Genomic DNA, 20763 nt, shown 5'->3' on the forward strand with positions numbered 1-20763 from the left:
TCCCTGTAAAACTGTGTATGTGTATGGAAGGGGGTGTGTTGTGAGGATCAAGTGGACTTGTGGGGAACCTCTGCTCTAATTATCCCACAACGTGGAAAAAATAAGATGTGGTTATAACATACTGGTGATGTGGTCAAATACATACTGAAGTCCTACTTGTAAGCAAAGAGATATTTGTGATGGTTTTCAGAAAATCAGAGTGATTTGGAAATTTAACTGTAGCTTTAACTTGCCACGTATGCGGTGACAGGTCACTTCACCATTTGAACCTCAGTTTCCTTGTTTCCAAAACAGGGGTTAAGTGCTTGACTACTAGCCGAAAGGTTGGCAGTTCTAACTCACTCACAGGTGCCTCAGAAGACAAGCCTGGTGATCTGTTTCCAAAAGGTCGCAACCTTGAAAAGCTTATGGGGCAGTTCTACTCTGCACACATGGGGTCACCATGAGTCAGAATTGACTTGATAGCAACTAACAACAACAATTAGTTTCCTAGGGCTTCTGCAGTAAAAACAAAGCCCTGGTGGCACAGTGGTTAAAGCACTCAGCTGCTAACCAAAAGGTCCATGATTCAAAACCACCAGCTGGTCTGCAGGAGAAAGATGTGGCAGTCTGCTTCTGTAAAGATTACAGCCTTGGAAACCCTATGGAGCAGTCCTGCTCTGTCCTATGGGGACACTATGAGACAGAACAGACTCAATGGCAGTGGGTTTATTTCTTTATTTGTTTTAGGCACCGATAAAACAGCATAAACTCAGTGGCTTATGAGAATAAAAATTATTGTCTCACAGTTCTGAGACTAGAAGTCCAAATCAGTGCGTTGGCTGGGCATGCCCCTCTGAAGTCTCTAGGAGATCTTTTCTTGTCTCTCTTAGCTTCCGGTAGCTCCAGGCATTCCTTGGCATCTTCACATGGCTGTCCTTACTCTGCCTGTCTCTCTGTGCTTCTTATCCTCTTTTAAAAGGATACCACTCATATTGGATTGAAAGACCCCGAATGGTACAAATGATTAATGTGCTGGCTGCTAACTGAAATGTTGGGAGTTTCAAGTCCACACAGAGGCACCTTGAAAGACAGGCCTGGCAATATACTTCAGAAAAATCAGCCACTGAAAACCCTATGGAGCACAGTTCTACCCCAAAATTACATGGGGTTGCCAAGAGTTAGAGCCAACTCATGGCGACTGGCATACTGGATTTGGACCCACCTTATTCTGGTATGGAGCCGTGGTGGCACAGCAGTTAAGAGCTACGGCAAACTACAGCTGCCAACCAAAAGATCGGCAGTTTGAATCCACCAGCGGCTCCTTAGAAACTCTATGAGACAGTTCTACTCTGTTCCATAGCGTCGCTATGAGTCGGAATTGACTTGACGGCAACGTTTTATTTGTTTTGTTTTTTAATTCTGGTATGACCTTGTTAAGGATTGAATTGTATTCCCCCAAAATGTGTGTCAACCTGGCTAGGCCATGATTCCCAGTATTGTGTGGTTGTCCACCATTTTGTGATCTCATGTGATTATCCTATGTGTATAAATCCTAACCTCTTTGATGTTAATGAGGCAAGATTAGAGGCAGTTACGTTAATGAGGCAGGACTCAACCTACAGGATTAGGTTGTATCTTCAGTCTATCTCTTTTGAGATGCAAAAGAGAGAATCCAGGAGAGAGGAGAGGGACCTCACATCACCAAGAAAGAAGCACCAAGAGTGCAGTGCATCCTTTGGACCCAGGGTTCCTGTGCTGAGAAGCTCCTAGACCAGGGGAAGATCAATGACAAGGACCTTCTCCTAGAACTGACAGAGAAAGCCTTCCCTGGGAGTTGGTGCCCTGAATTCGGACTTCTAGCCTCCTAGACTGTGAGAGAATAAACTTCTGTTTGTTAAAGCTATCCACTTGTGGTTATTTCTGTTATAGCAGCACTAGATAACTAAGACAGACCTCATGTTAATTTAACTGATAACGCCTTCAAAGGCACTATTTCCAAATAAGGTCACATTCATAGGTACAGGGAGCTAGGACTTCAACATATCTTTCTGGGCACAGAAATCAATCCATAATTTTGTGCCTACTTTAGAAGGCTACCCAAAAGCAAAAAGGTATCAGTAGCAATTGCTGTGCAGTCTAGGAGGTGGCGTGTACTCCTGGAGTCCAGTGATTTGAATTCAAACTCTAGTCAGTCCCTAACTCATCTCTGGGATTCAGTTTCTCCTCTTTAAATCAGAGTTTGGGGTAAGATGATATCTAAAGCTCAACCACTAAATTTTCTACAATTTAATGCCTCTGCCAACCTGAAAACAACTATACATAAAAGCTGTTAGCTGGCCTCCCCTTCACTGGCTGCCAGATTATCCATGCTTTATGTTATGTCTGTAAAATACCCTGTAGCTCACAAGTAATGCTCATGGCTAGTAAGGTACTTCCTCTCTAGCAGGCCTTAGTATTTCACCACCAGTTAAGTCTATTTTTGCAGAGAGTCAGTGTGTTTCCCAAACCTGTTTATGCCAGTTGTATTTCTCATCATTACAAAATTTAATGAAATATTATGCAAATTAAAATTTTACGAGTGCCAAAAGAAAGCAGTTTCTATGACAACTAAGTTGATTTAACCATAAAAACAAAGGAAGTCACTTAAATATTGCTCTGGAGTTGGGTCAGGTATGACACTATAAAAATTTAGAAAGGAATCATAAAACCCTAGAAAAATTACTTGGCAAGAGTCTTTAGGTTCTCAGTCCTCTTTAATGAAGTCAATGTTGGAAATCCTATTTGGTGCATTATGAGTGTGGTTTATACAAGAAAGATGGCATGGAACTCCAATCAGCTGCCCCAGACTCAAAAATGGGGCCTTGGGCATACATCAAACAGTTGGCAAACGTATGTACATTTATATGTTTTAAGTTTAAATGTAATGTTTAAGGTGTATCTTATTTTTTATGATTCCCTGCTTTAATAGACTTTTTCTATTAACTAACCAACTGCCATTCCAAATGGCTTCAGAAACTATGGTTTAAAGGTGAGGCACTCAAACAAAGCCAGGTAGCCCTTCTCTGAACATCAATCCATCTCCCCAGTCAAGTGAGAAGTTTAAGGAAGGAGAAGAGAAGGACTGCTTTATCAATCACGTCAAATACAGAGCCATAAAGAAAGAGACACCTGCCCCCGACTCCTTTTGATAATTGTTTCTCCCTTGCTGGGTTCAGTTTCTTCTTAGTTCTCCAGACCTAAGAATCATTATCATATTCTCTCTCTAATGTACATATCTGTATGTATGTATATATGTATATGTGTGTACATATATGTGTGTGTTTAATGTGTGTGTATACGCAGATACACACACATACATACTTACATGTACATATATAAAAAAATAAATCCTGGATGATGGAAATGGTTAACACAGTCAACTGTTAAAAAGTTGGCAGTTCAAGGCCACCCAGAGGCACCTCTGAAGAAGGGCCTAGTAATCTACTTCAGAAAAATCAGCCACTGAAAACCCCACGGAGCACAGTTCTACTCTGACACACATGGGGTCGCCATGAGTCAGAATCGACACAACAGAACCTGTTTGCACATGTATGTATATGTTATATATTTTATACATATACATACATACTTACATATATATGTATGTGTATGTATATACATATATATATATATACACGAATAGGAAACCCTGGTGACCTAGTGCTTAAGAGCTAGCTATACCTGCTAACCAAAAGGTTGGCAATTTAAATTCACCAGGTGCTCCTTGGAAATTCTATGGGGCTGTTTTACTTTATCCTATAAGGTCGCCATGAGTCAGAATCAACTCGACAGCTATGGGTTTGGTTTTGGTTTTATATATCTATACAGATATAGATATTTACAGGAATCAAGTAGGGGGCAGTAAGGAAAAAAAAAAAAAAACTCCACGAGGCCTGGAGAAAGTCTGGAAGTGCGTTCTGGGGATCATGTGCATGGTGGCTTTTTAAACCTGACTAAATATCAGTCATAAGATGGCCAGTGAGCTTTCTCCAACCACACTACCTCCATAAAATATTATGGCAGAAACATTAACCATCTTCTTTCCAATATATGGGCCATGAAGGATCGTGCTACGGGGTAGGCACAGTACAGTGCTCCTAAAAGTTTTTTTTTTTTTTTTTTTTTTAAGCTGTGGAGTCTTTTTTCAAATGAAAATGGAGCTTCAGTATTGTTAAAAAAAAAAAAAAAAAAAAAAGTGGAGGGTCTCTCTAATGGAAGCCCAGAGCAATTCACACTCCCCTGACCTCCCAGAAGGTCCAGTTTGAAAAACCAATGCCCTTAGTAGAAAGGCTATTTCATTTATATCCCTGAGCTGCCCAGAACAAACTTGCCAGGTGACCTTGGACAAGTCACTGCCCCTCTGTTGCCTCAGCAAAGGTGGCCATTAGTGCATTTATTCTTCCCCTTCAGCTACCAGCAAACTGTTCATCAAGGTCACCTTTGGGGAGTGAGACTGAGTGGAGAACAGAGTTTTCACTCTTACTTTCATAGTATTTCTTTATTGTTTGAATTTGCGACAGCAAGCTTGTATTCCTTTTGTTAAAATTAAAAAAAATTAAAATGAAAAATTCAATAAACATGCATTCACTAGCTGCAGGAGTTACAGGTATTAAAGAGACATGGTATTTAACTTAGAAAGCTTACAGACTGATGAGAGAGACAAACAATTAACAATCAATTATTTCCATGAAAGCACTGACTGCACTTAAAATACAAAGTTTCTTGGGGGGATAATTCTTCTTGGGGGAGTCAGGGAAGTCATCTCAGAAGTAGGGAAGGGATAGTCAAGCTGGATATTAAGTTATGAATCAGGAAAGACATTTAAAAATGAATATATTCAAGAAAATCTCACAAGTGGGTGAAATTTAAATTTCAGAGGAATATCTTTGTATCCATGGTTGGGCTAGATCAATGTTTCCCAAACTGTGAGATGAAAGATGAATTTAAGTGTCACATGAATAATTTGTTTTTACTTTAATGGTTACATACTTACTTTCACAAGCTGGATTCTATTTACAACGAGTTATTCCTGTTTTCCATTTGTGATACAAAGTTTCCTTTTAAAAAATAAATACAGCTAATCCCATTTACTATGTGACCTTGTGCAATGGACTTGATCTCTCTGAATGGCCATTTCTTCATCTGTAATATGGGAATACTAAAAATACCCATGTAAAGGACTTTTTTAAACCCAACAGTGCAAATGCTATTATCCCAATAGACTCTGAGCTGCTTGCATGTCTGTGCCCCCAGGGATGCAGCACAGGGTCTGCTATGGAAGAATCTAAGCAAGGAGGGCAAGGTTTTTCAGGTGAAGTTGTTTACTCTAGTGACTGTGAATAGAATTCATCTCCCATGCCAACCCCAATTGATTAGTAGTGACTGATGAAAGCATTGCATTGAGAAGGAATCAGAGGCTGTGATTAAGTGATTGATTAGCAATGTCTGTCATGGATACATAGCAATAGAGTAATAGTATGAACACCACATATTTTCCATCCCTTCCCTCCTTCCTTCCTTTATTCATTCAACAAATATTCATTGAGTACCTATTACGTACTGGCTGAGAGCTATGGTGAGCTAAGGCGGATAACCAAAAGGTTGGCGTTTTCAGTCTACCAGCCGCTCCCTGGAAACCCTGTGGGGTAGTTCTACTCTATTCTATAGAGTCGGAATCAACTCGACGGCAAGGAGTTTGGGCTTTTTTGGTTATTTGTTTGGTATTATGTACTGGGCATAGCTCTTGGCACCTGGGGTTCTGGCAGTGAATAAGACTAGAAGGTTTCTCCAGTCTCCACCAGCTTCCTGAAGGAGAGCTAGCTCTGACAATATTCACTTAATCTTAACTGGATTAACCAAGAACCGAAGACCAAAGACTGTCATTTATTTGGGGCCACACAGCTAGTCAATGGTGGAACCAGGACTAGAATCCAAGGCATTTGCCTCCAAATCCAGAACAGTTTTGTACGACTTGTAAAACCTGTGTGGTTTTCCAAGCTTTGCAGCTGCCCTTTCTCATCACCAGACTTTCAGCCTGCTGTCCCTGTTGGAGGAAGGGAGTATTCTGTTTCCTAGCCACCAACAGGGCAGCAGGTGACTAGGGACAATGTCCCAGAAGCCTCTGTGGTTTGGAGAGGTGATTTAGAGAGGCCAGGAGAATAAAAAGGAAGAGAGGAAAAGAAAGGTGGGAGGGACAGTAGGAGTCCTGCTATTGGCAGACAGGTAATTGGTTACGTTGGGCGGTCACCTTCTTCAGTCTCCCTCCCTGGGGGAGGATAGAGAAGAAAGAAGTAACTGAAGAAGGTTCCCTAACAAATTAGTGTGAGACTGGGCTTGAAAACTCAGAGTTGCACATGGGTTCAGAGCTGAGAGTTTGATCTTCAGAGGCCCCAGGAAGGATGCGGAGAGGGAGGAAGGAGAGGAGGGAATCGGCTTTATCCAGCTGCAGCTTCCAGCTCAGAAGCTCGGTGAGAGAGCCTTTCTTTCCTTCCTGGGCTCCTGCTGAGCTAGGAGGTCAAGAGGAGCCTTGCTGATCACTTGCTTAGTATCATCGCTTTAGAGATGGGAGAAAGAAAAAAAAGAAGAAGGGACTGGCACACAGGCACACAGCATAACTGGAACCAAAACCCAAGACCTCTTAGGTCCCAGTCCTTTCCACCATATCACCCTGCCCCTTGCATTCCAAGAGGTCTTTACTCACAGGTCTTCCTCTGAATTGCCCTAAACTCTCTTCTTCCTTCATACTACAAAAAAGGTGGAAGTGAAGAGTGCTGGCTGGTACTAGGGGTTAAGGTACAGCCCTGTTTATTTTTATTTAACATACACCCCATGGGACAGTTCTAGTCTGTCCTGTAGGGTCGCTATACGTCAGAATAGAGTCAAGGGCGGGGGGGGGGGCGGGGGATGTGATTTTGGAAACTCTGGTGGCATTGTGGTTAAGATCTATGGCTGCAAACCAAAAGGCTGGCAGTTTGAATCCACCAGGCACTCCTTGGAAACTGTATGGGGCAGTTCTACTCTGCCCTATAGGGTCGCTACGAGTCGGAATCGACTCGATGGCAACAGGTTTGTTACGTGCTTTTGGAGTCCTTGGGTGGTACAGATGGTTAATGTACTCAGCTGCTAATCAAAACATCAGAGGTTCAAGTCCACCCAGAGATGACTCGGAAAAAAGGCTTGGTGATCTACTTCTGAAAAATCAGTTATCGAAAACCCTATGGAACACAGTTCTACCCTGACACGCATGGGGGCACGATGAGTCAGAAATGACTTGACGGCACCTGGTTTGGTTTTAGGAGGCAGGTGTGACTTTGTGGTAGAATTCTTGCCTTCCATGTGGGAGACCCATGTTCCATTCCTGGCCAATGCACCCCAGGCAGAGCCACCACTCATCTGTCAGTGGAGGCTTGTACGCTGCTATAATGTTAAACAGGGTTCAGCAGAGCTTCCAGACTAAAACTAGGAAGAAAGACCTGGTGATCTACTTCCAAAAAACCAGCCAATGAAAATCTTACGGATTACAAAGGTCTGAGATCCTGTTGTGCATGGTGTTGCTATGAGTCAGAGGCCAGCTCAACAGCAGCTAAGGACAACAACAATAGGTAGTTCTCACTAAGTGCAAAACACAGCTCCACATAGTTTACAAACTTTACAAACTCTTGGAATCCTCCTAAGAATGTCCTAACAAACATGACAATCCAATGAGGTGGATATATTCACACCCCTGCCCAAGCTTCCTTCATTTCATTCATTTTGTCAGGATTTACCTACTGTGTGCTGTGCTCTGCACTATATATAGTCCAGGGAGCAAAAAGATGAACAAGACACAGTCCCTACCTCCAAGGAGCTTTCAGATAAATGCTTACAAAGATTCTAAAAACAATGGGACAGAAACCTACAGGGGGTGGCAGGTTGCAAGGGCACTACTTTGGTCAGGGGAAACTTTATACACGAGGTGATATTTGAGCTGCGATTTAAAAGATTAGAAGGGGTTGGTCATGCATAGGGCTAAGGGAAAGGCACTGTAGGCAGGGGGAACAGAAAGTGTAAAGTGAAAAGTCCTCGGGAAAACAAGGACTCGGAGTATTAAAAAAAAAAAAAAAATGAGAGAGAAAAAAAGAAACCCAGTATGGCAGAGTAAGCAAGGGGAAAAGAAGTGGAAGATAAACTCGGAGTAGAAGGCAGATTATTTAAGATCTTGTAGAGCCTGAAAAGGAATTAGAATTTTATCCTAAAAGCAGTGAGAATCAACTGACAGTTTTAAACATGGGAGTAGCAAAATCTAATTTGCCTTTTGGAAAAGATCACTCTGGCTACTGCATAGAGCAGGGGTTGGCAAACTTTCTGTAATGGGCCAAATAGTAAATATTTTAAGCTTTGCGGGCCAGATCCTCTCTGTGACAACTACTCAAGTCTTCGAAAGCAGCCATGGACAATATGCAAATGAAAGTGCCTGTATTCCAATAAGCCTTAATTTATGGAAGCTGAAATTTGAATTTCATATAAATTTCATGTCATAAAATATTATTATTCTTTTGATTTTTTTTCCAGCTATTTAAAAATGTAAAAAAAATCTTAGTTTATGGCCCGTACAAAAACAGGCACAGGCTAGATTTGGCCTATGGGGCCCATGGGATAGAGAATGGATGGGGGGACATAGAGGCATCCAGATGACCAGTTAGGAGGCTGGTCAGTAGTCCAGGTGGGAAAGGATGGTGGCTCAGAATGAGGTGAGTAGCAAAAAATTTTGAAAGTCATTTTAGAAGTAAAATCAATAGGGTTTGCTAACCAAAAGGAAGTGAGAGGCAAGGGAAAGAAGTACCAAGGATGACTTGTTGCCTTGGGTAACTGGTTAAGTGATAGCTGGATTTCCTGAGATGGGGGAAATGTGAGCAGAGCAGGTTTAGGGAAAATCCACACTTAGTAACGTGATCCCTGCCAGGACAGAGAGAAGTACAGGGCCCCTGCAGGCGGCCAGGTAAAATTGTTTGTCCATTAAAATGTGGACTTCAGATTAAAAAAAAAAAAAAAAAAAGCAATGAATAATTTTAGCACCAGTTTGTCCCAAATATTGCATGGAGCATACTTATACTAAATAAGTATTCATTGTTTTTTTGAAATTCAAGTTCAACAAGGCATCCTTTGTTTTTATTTGCTAAACCTGGCTGAGCCTACCAGCAGGGTATGGGCATTCGGGGGGGGGGGGGAAAGAAAAACCTAAGCCTGGGGTGAGGAGGAAGAGAAGAGGTAATACCTGAGCTACGTCATGCAGTTGGCCAGGTGAACCACGCACAGGGGGATAGCATTTTAAGCGGAGAGAACAGCGCTCCTGTCCCTGGGGTGGGAATGTGCGAGATGTCCTTGGAGATCTGCAAGTCATCCATGAGGCTGGAGCCTCGCGTGAGAGAAGGGATGTAAGGAACCCAGGCTGAAGAGGTAGGAGGGGCCACTTCACAGAGGTCCTCCAGGGAGATACCAAGGACTAGGTGTGCTTGCTACAAGTACAGATTCCCAGGCCTCTCCCGGATGCCTCAGCAGGTCTTGGGCTCTAAGGTGACTCTGATGAATAGCTAACTTTAGGAAAAAAAACGGGGCTAAATAATGTGGGAGCTCTCCCACCTACAAATCCCAGGAGACTACAAAGTTGCTCCTGGCTCTGAAAGTCTTGCACAAGAGTAATCTAGGTAATCAGCGCAGAGACAGCACAGAGTAAGTGTGCAGTCTCCCATGGGGACCATTTAGAACGCCGCTCTGTCCATTTGGAGGGAACCAGGAGGTCCAGGCCTATTCCTGAACAGTCACACTGCAGCATCTGGCACCTGGTTCTCCCTGGAGCTGCCAGTCAGCTCAGTGCAAGCAGACCAGACGTCGTCTGTGCCTTTCCTTTCCGCCCCGCCCCCTTTCCTTCTCCGCCCACAGTCACCACTGAAATGATTCCCCCAAATGCAGTGATTACTGTGACTGGAAATCTCCTTACTGCTGATTCTGCTAATGGAAATGTTCCTTCCTTTTTCGGCTGCTTGCAAAGCCACTCGTGACTTCCCTGGGTGCCTGAGAGTAAGGCTTTGTCAGCCAGCCACCACCAGAAGGGAGAGAATTCGGTCCCGCCTGCCTCCCCCAACACCCACCTGCCTTAGAGGCAGTCTAAGAGCGCCTCTGTCCCAACTGTCCTCAGACAACCCCGGAATTCTCCCCTTCCCCCAGCTCCTGGAGAACTAGCAGAGATCCATGTTCAATTTCATCCTTTTGTGTCTTGCTGGAGGGGTGGGGTGATGGGGAGGGGTAAGCATAGCATGTGGGAGTGGAAAGAGGGGGAAGGGGAAGGGAATTCACACTCATTATTTATTCATACCTCCACCTCTTTCCAGATAAAGGATTCCAGGTGGCTAACAGGCAGGAGCACAAATCGACTGCCAGATACTGTGCTAGGTGCTTTGCACACACCATCTCCCCATTGCAGTTGAGTCAACTCACAGTGACACTATGGGACACAGAAGAACAGCCCCATTGGGTTTTGAAGGCTATAAATCTTGACAGAAGCAAACTGCCATCTCTTTCTCCTACAGTGCGGCTGGTGGGTTCAAACCACCAGCCTTTGGGTTAGCAGCCTACCGCTTTAACCATTGTGCACCAGGGCTCCTTGGTTACCCTGGCAGTTTATAACATACAACACGCTTGTCAATTTTTGACTTATAGACTGGGCTGCTGGCATGTTCTAGCGTGCCTGTTAGAGAGCTAAAAATATTCTAATCCTGAATCTTACATTGTATACAGTCATCATTCCCCTCAACCCCAATCAAAAGAGAGGTTTTCCTTGGGGCTGTTGTCCAAAAGAACTAAAGGCAGCAGAGAAACGTCAGTGGGAGGAGAGGGCTAGTGCTGGAGAATACAGCAAGCCCCGCCAAGCACTGCCGCCTGCCTCCTTCCCAGGCAGAGAAGCTGCAAGCTCCGTTGGAAGGGAGAAGCCAGCTCTCTCTTGCTATAGTTAATCTTCTGTTGCCACTAGCTGGTCAGTATGAGAACTTGGGAAAGCATCAGCTCTGTAAAGGAAGCATCTCCCTAATGCTGCTGTACCCCAAGGTTAAACCGGACTCTTTCTTTCCTTCCCTGGAAAAGAGCAGGATTCTTCTGCCCACCCCCAAAAGCAGCTAAAGGAAAGGTAACGAGGCTTCCTCCCCCGCCCAGAACAAACCCCATCAACCCAGGTGTGCAGGAGAGACTGGAGCCAGCCAGCTGAATACTCAGGCAAGGGAACAAATTCAATTTCCCTAGGGAGATTTTTCTCCTTATTTTTTTTTTTTGCAGGGGAAAGAGGAGAGAGCTGTGCACTTTATAATGTTCAATCAAGTTGCAAACGCTGATATGTGTATGAGAGGTCCAGTGTTAAATGGAAAGAGGGATGAGGAAGGATTCAAGACGACTGGGTTGAAGTCTGAACTGTGTGGTCTTGGGTAGGTTTCTCCCTTGTCTGGGTCTCAGTATTTCCATACAATATGGAGGGGGCAGATCCAATGAGCTACAAGAGTCTGTGGTGCTCAGAGTCCACCAAAGCAGATGACTTCATGACTTCACCCAAAGAGTTCACTGTCAGATTCCATCCTTCTCTCCCCGCAGCACACGGGCTCATACCACCCTAAGGCAGCACAGCCTAGTTTACAACAAAGGAAGGGGGTGAGAAGCTGAACTCACTGTAAATTAAAATTGTAGAATGATCCTGTGATCTGAGAGCCCAGTTCAGGAAAATGAGCAATCTCTGGGTGGCATCAAAGCTTGCAGAGTCATGCTGTCTCAGCTGGCCTCACTGACCCCCATTAACAGCAACTCTGGTTAGCCTTGACCAAAATTAAGCCTCTCTAACAGCAGAAAGGAATCCTCTCTTCCTACCCGATTACTCTCTCAACAACAAGGGTGCTTTCTGAGGGCAGACAACGCATTTCTCTCTAGCCTGATGAGCATTAAGTAGGCTTCACCAGATATGAGCTGGGAAAGGGGAGGAGGGGGAGGTAGAGTATAGGAAGTGAGTGGGAAGGGGAAAAAGTCTCAGATCAAAGATCACTGAACAGCCCTAGCCTGGCACCCTTATTTATAATGTCCCAGAAACATGGTTCATGTTTCTGGGGCACTATAAAGGCCCCCTCTTCAGGATGGGGCCTTGAAGGTTGAGTGTTACCCAAATGTCTCATTTAGTGATAAGAGTCCTGGTGCTCCAAAGGAGGAGATAACACATTTGTTAAACCTAGCTTTGTTTTAAGACATCAGATTTTCCCTCTTCTCCATCCTGGTATCTCTCATACATACAGGAAAGAACACCGGAATTGAACTAATGAGCAATCTGTGCTCTGAAATCCCTACGGAAAACACAGCTTACAACTATCCATGACCATGTTTCCTTCCTCCAAATAAAGGGCATCAAACTTGAGAATCAAACCAGAAACCAAAAAGGCCATATAGCCCAAATGTCTCTCAGTGTTTGAATCCTTTCTGCAAATGCCATCTAAATAACGTTCTAGTCTCTGCTTAAACGCTACCTCTGATGAGGATATCACCACCATCAGGGATCAGCACATTTGGTGGTTAGACAGCTCCATGAGGACATACCTGGGGGTGGGGCTGAGCCCCCTCTCCTTAGCGTTTGTACCCTTTGAACATTCCCTAGAGCCAGACAGAAAAGAAAAAAAAGTATGTTCCTTATTCAATGTTGACATTTGAAGGGAGTTCTTGCAGCTCTTCATGGACTGCTTTTCCTAGGCTGAACTCCCTGGCTTCAGCAACCCTTCTGACCTGGCCCCTGGCTCTTCACTCCTCCCAACAGCTTTCCTTTTTGGGGATCCATTTTTATCTGTATTTGAAGGATCCTGTGTTGAATTCAGGAGCCCTAGTGGCACAGTGGTTAAGAGTTCGTCAGCTAACCCAAAGACAGACAGTTCAAATCCACCAGCCTCTCGCTGGAAACCCTATGCGGTTGTTCTACTCTATCCTTGAGGGTCTCTATGAGTCAGAATTAACTCAACAGCAACAGGTTTCTTTGGTCTGGTGTTGAACCCTAGGAGCCCTGGTGGTGCAGTGGTTAAGCGCTCAGCTGCTAATGGAAAAAGGTTGGCAGTTGGAACCAACCAGCTGCTCCCCAGGAAAAAGATGTAACAGTCTGCTTCCATAAAGATTATAGCCTTGGAAACCCTATGGGGCAGTTCTACTCTGTTCTACAGGGTCACTATGAGTTAGGATCGACGTGATAGCGATAGCAACGGATTTCATTTTTTGATTTGGTGTTGAACCCACCTCATTGGCATTTCAGACTGTCTTTCTCTTCCACCCAGCCAATCAGCTTCCTGCAGAGAGAATCCTTTCAGTGACAGACCTTCAGGTCACTACCAGACTTACGCATGGGTGCATTTAAAGACACACTACCAAAAAAAAAAAAAAAAAAAGAATAAAAAACCATTAACATTAATTCCAACTTATAGGACAGAGTAGGACTGTCCCATAGGGTTTCCAAGGCAGTAAATCTTTATGGAATCAGACTGTCACATCTTTCTCCCACGGAGAGGCTGGTGGGTTTGAACCGCTGACCTTTTCAGTTAGCAGCTGTGAGCTTAACCACTGTGCCACCAAGGCTCCTACTAGATGGTTTTTCCTTCTTCACATTTCCCTCCCACAGACAGTGAGCATACTCTGTCACCTGTCTGATTTACATAACAAAGCAATTTACTAAGAAATTTTAAGACAATGAGTGCTTACTCAATTTTATCTCTTCCCTTTTTTGCTGAATCAAGGCTGACAGTAAACAGTTAGGCTTGGCTACTATCAAGCAGGGGGGAGAAGGATGACATTTCCCTACCTGTGGGCATGAAAGCTTAATCTACAAGCTGACTCTGGGGTTGCCTAGGGATAGGTAAGATGAGGACTGAGCAGCATGCAGGTTCACCTCAGAAACCCTGTGCTGGCAGTTGCTCCTGTTCAAATGCTTTCTTTACCATCAGTCCTTCCCACACCCCGATGTTACAGGCCAGGGATACAGACAGGGAGAAGCAAGAGAAGCTAGTCAGAGTCATGGAGTGGGCCAGGACACTACAAGTTCATAGAATCTTCACAACAAAGGATTATTTTAGGGCTCATCGAGCCACTCATATTACAGCACAAAGAACGCAAGCTCTAGGAGATGAATGACTTGTTCAAGGTCACAGTGAGCCAGAACTGAGATTTCCAGACGCTTACCAAGAACAAGTTCCCAAGCTGCATTTTAGCATCCAACTTCCCTTCTCTTTGTTCATTAAAAAACCAACCTATCCGTCAAGGTCTAGCTCAGATTCTGCCTGTCCGGGAAGACTTCCTGTCACTGTGAAGTCTATAGAGATGTCTTCTCTCCCTGGTGTCAGAGCATCATTAAATAGAGTGTCCTTTGACATTCCGTGAGACATGGAACTTTTAGCTGGCGGGTCATCCGAGCTCGTTTAGCTCATGCCTCAATTTTAAACTCTCATACTTCAGTTCACCAACATAGCTGAAGTTCCTTTGGAAGAAGGTTCTTGCTTGTTGATGATTGTTGTATCTGCCCACAGGACCCAGTACCATGCCATCCATGCATGTAACCAGGCCCTCAATGTCTATTTGACTCAGGGTGCCAGTTTACCAATTACCAAGAATGTGGATGTCTGGAAGACTGGGATTCCAGTTCAGGCTCTGCCATTTACTCATAGTGTGACCCTGGACTAGGTACTTGACATCTCTTACAACGCTTTCTAATCTGTAAAGTGGGAATAACAGGAGTGTCCGCTCCATATATTTTATAAGCATTAAATAATAAAAGGCAAGAGTAAAGCTCTCAGCATCACATTAAAAATGCAATAACTATTTGCTATTCCTTGACCACTTTCACAGAAATTCACTTTGTCAATGTCACTGACTTATAATCTGATTCTGAAGAGGCCCAGACACAGAAACTTGGGAGATCTTTCACCTCTGGGGGAAACTTCCATCTATATAAAGAAAGCTGTAATATGACAGGGAGAGGAAAAATATTAGAGGGAGAGACTTAAAGAAAAGTCTTTTAGTCTGGGCATTACCAATAGCAGAATGGATAACCCAAACTAGAAAGGCAGAAGGGCAGGAGGCAGGGCCAGGTATGAAGGTGACTTTGGTGGATGGGGATGGTAGGCATGTGCAAAGCTGCCTTGCAGTACCTCAGTAGGGCTTAGAACAAAACAGCGATTCTACCTTTTAATACTTCATTTGCTCCCTTTAATGCTAGGGGACATTTTGCCACCACCACCTCAGGGCCCATATGCAGAGCATGGCCACAGGGCTTTGGCAGACACCATCACCCCCTAGCGGTGGCTCCACACACCCCACCACTGGCAGTGTTGGCCTTTAATTACTGGATGACCAGCTCTATTACCTGACATCTCCAAATCCCTTGAAATGACAAGCTAAGCTTGAAAGACCCGCCCATCCTGCTGGAGATAAACACTAGGAGAGCCTGCTTAGAAGGTCTGGGGATGAGATGAGGCTGGCTTGGGACTCTGGGAAAGAGATTGCCATAAGTGGTTCATCCCTTCACCCCCACCCCCACCCTTATTTCTAGCCAGCCTGGCCCTCCCAGAGCTCATTGTGCACTCCGTGTTTACATGCAAACAGTCGAAGACCAACACAAATAAAAAGCCCACGTCTCCCTACACAGCTCCTGCTATACCCGGCCATCTGGTGACTACCTCGCTAGCCAAATCCCCCGCGGGAGCGCTTTGGGCTGCCAGTTCAGGGCTCTGGGGGTTGAAGGAAGAGGCGGGAACCCACAGGGTTCAGTGCTGCCAAGAGGACAGCACCCCACCACTCCAAAGCAGGCAGACCCTAGTGCCAGGTTCATCCACCAAGCCTCGGGGAAGGCGGAAGACTCCAAGTGGAGGGCGCCTCTAAGAGACTCTCAAGCTCATGAAAGGCTCCTGGGGAACTAAAGACGTCCAGCTCCTCATTCAGCTCCTCACTCGAATTGCCCAGGGTTCCCAGGCACTTCTTCCTCCTAAAAGCCGAAGTTTAAAAAGGCATCTAGTGTCAGTTCCCTGAATTCTGGGGGCGACCCTAATAGCTGGCTGGACCTAGCCACATCCGTATCCTAGGGGAAACGGAGTACTCCCTTCCAAGTCACATTACTCCCAAGGAGCCCTTCCTCCTCATCTTAACGGCCATTTAAGGGGACTCCAGCCCCAGACCTCTCAGCGTGTCTGGGAATAGAGATCGTGAGGGTGGAGGAAGAAGGGTGGAACTGGAAGTGCTGGTGAAGGGACATACTTCGTGTTTTGGAAGGGAAACTTCCCCGCGGGGAGGCAGTAGGTGCAAATCTTGAGCCCGAAGTTAGCTCTGCGCCCTAAGAAACCCCACCTCCACTCCTATCCCCTTCCTTGGAATGCGGTCTCCCAAAGGCGCACGTGGGAAGGGTTGTGGGCGTGTGTGTGAGTGTATGTGTGTGCGCGTGCACGCGTTATCTTGAGTGTGTGTGTGCGTATATATATATGCTCGAGTCTATGCTTGGGTGTGTGTGTGTATTTGTGTGTGTGTCGTACGCCAGAAGCGCAGCCGCGGGAAGTCCCCAGAGAGCCTACACCGCGCTTTCGCACCTCGCCCTCCCAGAAAGCCCAACACGCTCAGGTTACAACCAGCTGGGGAGAGCCTAGGGGCCAGAAACCTGGAGGCTCAAGCTCAGACTGCGAGAGGGCCCGGCACTCGCTCAGATCCGGAGAGGCTGTCAGCTTGAAGGAAGAATGGCTGGGGTGGGGTGGAGGGGGGGCGATAAGTCACAAAAATATATTTAAAATATGAGGGCTCCCAGGACACGAGTCGACTCTTCGGGGCTTCTCTGGCCGGCAAGGAGTTAACCTCGGAGGTTCAGGCCCGCATCCTGAAGGCGCAGACCTCGAAGGCCTGCTCCCCTGCGATGCCGGAGCTGGATGCAGAGAAGGCAAAGGCCCAGAGATAAAGAGCTCTGGAGTCTCCGGGCCAGCCCCCGGCGCCTTCCCAGCGCTGTTGTTGGCAAGACTCCGGCAACCAATCGTGCCCCGTTCCCCAAAAAGGGAGGGGAGAGCGAGCGAGCGAGCAACAAGCGCAGGAGAGCTAGGGGGGGAACAGCATTTTTGTAAACGCTCTCCGAGATAATTAAGCTATCAATTACCCGAGTGGGAAATCAGCCGCGCTTCCCACAGCTCCACCAAAGGGCCGACTCCTCCGGGATTCGCGCCGGGAACCAGCAGGCAGCAAGCTGCTGGCGAACTTTCTGATTAACTTTTCCGTTTGAGCCCCCCACCCCTTTCCTCTCCTCTTCCTTCCTCCTGTCTTTAAGTTATTATCATTATTAGCCCAATGAGTGAGCTGAGAGGACAAACCTGCTGTCTGCTGAGAGAGGGACAGCAAGTCGAAAGATGATAACGAGGGAAGAGGGAGAATCTGAAAGTGGAGACGGGCTCAGAACCCCAATCCTCAGAAATTATTCAATCTTTCCCAGCCCCATTTCACAGACGGCCAAAACTGAGGCCCAAAGACTGGAAGTGATTTGCCCAAGGTCATACAGCCCAAGCAAACAATAGAGCTTTCGCCAACTGGCTGATTCTACCTGGCGCTACTTCGCTCTGATTCTTGAGGTAAATCTGTCGGTAAGAGCAGACCAACAACTCAGAGGAGGGATCGAGGGGGCAGTAACCACGAGCGGCCAGTGACCATGTCCGGAGGAGAAATGGGCGGCTGGACCCTGACCTGGCTCCGGAGCGGGAGACAGATCCCAGTGATCCCAGGGTCCCGACTTGCGAGACGGATCCGGGCAGAGCTCAGAGTCGACGAAGACCGAGAGTTCTAGACTGATAGCTCCCCACTGCGGGAGGGGTGGCACGCTCCCGGGCTCCCGCCGTGCGCTCTCCGGGACCTCCTGACCCACACGCCTCTCCAACCACCTGTGCGCCCTCAGAGCCCCTCAGCTGCCCTCTCCCAACCCCGATCAGGGCGGCAGGGGTCGGGACCCCAGGGAGCCCCCACGCGTCCGGCCTCACTTATGAGCGCACTGTTCCTTGGAATCCTGCTTGTGCCGGCACCCAGCCTTACCTAGAGTGAAGAAGGGCAGCTCCGTGTTGTCCAGGTCGTCCTGCACTGCGATGCGCCCCGGCAGCTCGTTACGCACAAAGAGCAGGAGGCGCGACTCGGCGGCAGTGCCGGCGGAGCCCGCCGAGCCCGGGGACGCGGCGGCGGCGGCGGCGGCGGCTCCGGCCCCAGCCCCGGCCCCGGCCCCGGCCCCGGCTCCGGCCCCGGCGCGGGCGCCGCTCCAGCCGATGTCGCTCTCCCGCAGGGCCGGCAACGTGGACACCGTGACGGTCTTGAGCCGGCATGGGCTGTCCGGCTCCCGCGAGGCGGCGGCAGTGGCGCTGGCCAACAGCGGCGGCGGCAATAGCAGGAGCAGGAACAACAGCAGAAGCGGCGGCGGCGGCGGCGCCGGGTGGAAGCCAAGCCTCGGCCGCCCCCGGAGCCCCGAGCTGGGGCCGGGGCTGCGCCGGGCGCCGGCGGCGGCCATGGCGGGAGGGGCTGCGGTGCTACGGGCGGCAGCGGTGGCGAAGGAAGAGGGAGAGGAGACAGCGGCGGCGGCGACCGCAGACGCCGAAGCGAACCAGGATACCGGAGCTAAGGAGCAGAGACAGCCGCTCGCCAGCAGCCCCCAGCTCCGGGCTCCGCCTCCCGATCGGCCCTGGACCGCCCCCCCGCGCCTCCTCCCGGGCGCCGCCGCTGGTCCCCCTTCTCTGGCTTCCCTCACAGACCCCGTACGTTCCAGAGGCTCCGCCCGGCCTCGTGAGACTCCCAGGCGCCCCCTCCCCTTTCCCAAGATCCCCCAATGCCACCCCAAAATGTTCTTTAGCCGCACCACCCTTCCCCAAACTCCTAAGACTTGGGAACCCTTCGCGTCTTCCCTTACCCCGGGGCGCTCTCATCTCAAGGCTTTACCCCACCCCTGGCTCAGCCCAGAGGCTGCACCTGGCGGCACGCCTTAGCTCTGCCTTGGTCGAGGCCACGCCTTCTTGGTAATAGGGGAGCCCCGGAAGGCCTAGACTTAACTTTCTACCCCCTCAGGCCTGAGAACAAGTTCTGTCTTCAATCTCCTACCCTTTTCTAGTTCCTGAAATAACTCCTGTGACTTCAGAGCTCCCTCCCCAACCACTGGGCCACAACTCACGCATTCATTCTCCCGCAGCCAGGACCCCACCTCTTTCCAGGGTCCAGGCCTCCGCAGTTGCACAAACTGCTAATTGACAGACGAGTGCCCAACTCCACCCTCTACCCCCTCTACCCTATCCCGGATCGTGCTGCCTAGCCCCCTAGCTGCTGTCCCGAAAGCCAGCCCACTCAAGCGCTTTTGGATGGAGCTGCTCTTACTTGGCTGCTGGGCTCTCAGTGTGAAATTCCTGAAAAGGGTGCGAGGTAGAGCCCTACTACTCTGTGCCTCCCTTCCGCGGGCCCCTACGTCTTATGTCCTCTGCCCCATTCCCAGAGGGGTGGTCTGCTCACCAATTCTTCACTCCTATTCCTTCTTTTCCTAGATTCAAGAAGAGCTGAAAACCTCGGTCCTCAAACGCAAGGCAGCCTGTGGCCTTGGGCTGATTCCATCTCTGACCCACCTACTTCAGAGCCTCCAGGGAATGGTCACGTCTCAGGGCGTACAGGACTTGTTGTCCCCTTACCTTCTCCCTTACTTTTCCTCATTTTTCCTCTCTCCGCTCTCTCATCTCTCCACTCATTTCCTTCTTCCTCATCTTGACTTTAATCTTATAAATGCTTCCTCCCTACAATCTGTGAGCCATTTCCCACCTCTCTGCCTGACTTGCCGATGTGTACCTTTTGTGCATCCTCTGTGCGTTAACTTCTCTCCTTCCCCCTTTCTCTCTTTAACCCTTCATTTGAATTCCTTTCCCCCTACGCGGCACATTTTCATTACTTTTTATGTGACTTTGTATAAAGGCAAAAAAAAAAAAAACCTGAAAATAAGAAAGGCAAAATCTGTTTTTTACCTTGAACTTAATAATACTGGTTATTAAACATTCTTCAAATGCTAGATGTGCACGTATGTTATCTTCAATACATAACCATAATTCAATGAGGCAGGTGTTATGATCCCCATTTTCCAGATGAGAAACTGAGACCAAGAGGCCAAGGAAGTGAAGGGACTTTCCAAGGTCACACAGCTGATGAGTGGCAGAGCTGAGATTTGAACTCCAGGCTCCAAAGCCTTGACAGTTTCCATTAAATTGCACTGTCCTTGGTGACCTTGGAAAACCCTACCTGTCAAAGATGCTGTGAAAGGCGTATCTGTATGAGAGCAGTTGGGTCTGTTTCTGTTCTGATGTTTGTACAGTAAGCTTCTCCTGTCTCAGTTTACTAATCTGTGCACCCAAGGGTGGGGAGGGGGGAATCTGGTCTTTCAAGTCCTGATTCTAAACTGCCTCCTGCCTCTCTGGTGCCTGCTCCAGTTCATTTACTCCTCCAAAATATGTCACCCTGCCTCCCTCAGTCTCTCCTTTGTACCCTTACAATTCGCCACTATCCTCTGCAATGGGGCTTTCTGATTCTCTATGCCCCTTTCTTCAAATATGCTGACATAGTCCATTTATAGAAGTGCACACCAGGAAAAAAGGGCTCCCTTATGTAAGGCAGAGTCTGTGCAAGTCCTTCATGGACCTCTGGTACAAAGGCCTGTCGAATGAGACCAATACTTTCATTCATTCA

The 20763-nt window shown here is 47.4% G+C and overlaps 1 protein-coding gene across 6 annotated transcripts in view; it reads right to left on the reverse strand.

The window, feature by feature from the left end:
* ASTN2 (astrotactin 2) overlaps positions 1–19023 on the reverse strand; it is a 1062617-nt gene extending 1043594 nt beyond the window's left edge. For 5 of the 6 annotated variants that reach the window (XM_049897085.1, XM_049897083.1, XM_049897084.1 and 2 more), the window contains exons 1-2: positions 18959–19023; positions 18100–18669 (exon numbers count right to left, since the gene is read on the reverse strand). In XM_049897085.1, the coding sequence (XP_049753042.1) occupies positions 18100–18669; positions 18959–18974 (586 nt within the window). In that variant the 5' untranslated portion in view covers positions 18975–19023. The remainder of the gene's footprint in view (positions 1–18099; positions 18670–18958) is intronic. The other variant, XM_049897086.1, reaches the window with a different exon arrangement.
* Between the last annotated feature and the right edge of the window lie 1740 nt (positions 19024–20763).

This window comes from Elephas maximus, chromosome 9 (genome assembly GCF_024166365.1).
Source record: "Elephas maximus indicus isolate mEleMax1 chromosome 9, mEleMax1 primary haplotype, whole genome shotgun sequence".
Lineage (NCBI taxonomy): Eukaryota > Metazoa > Chordata > Mammalia > Proboscidea > Elephantidae > Elephas > Elephas maximus.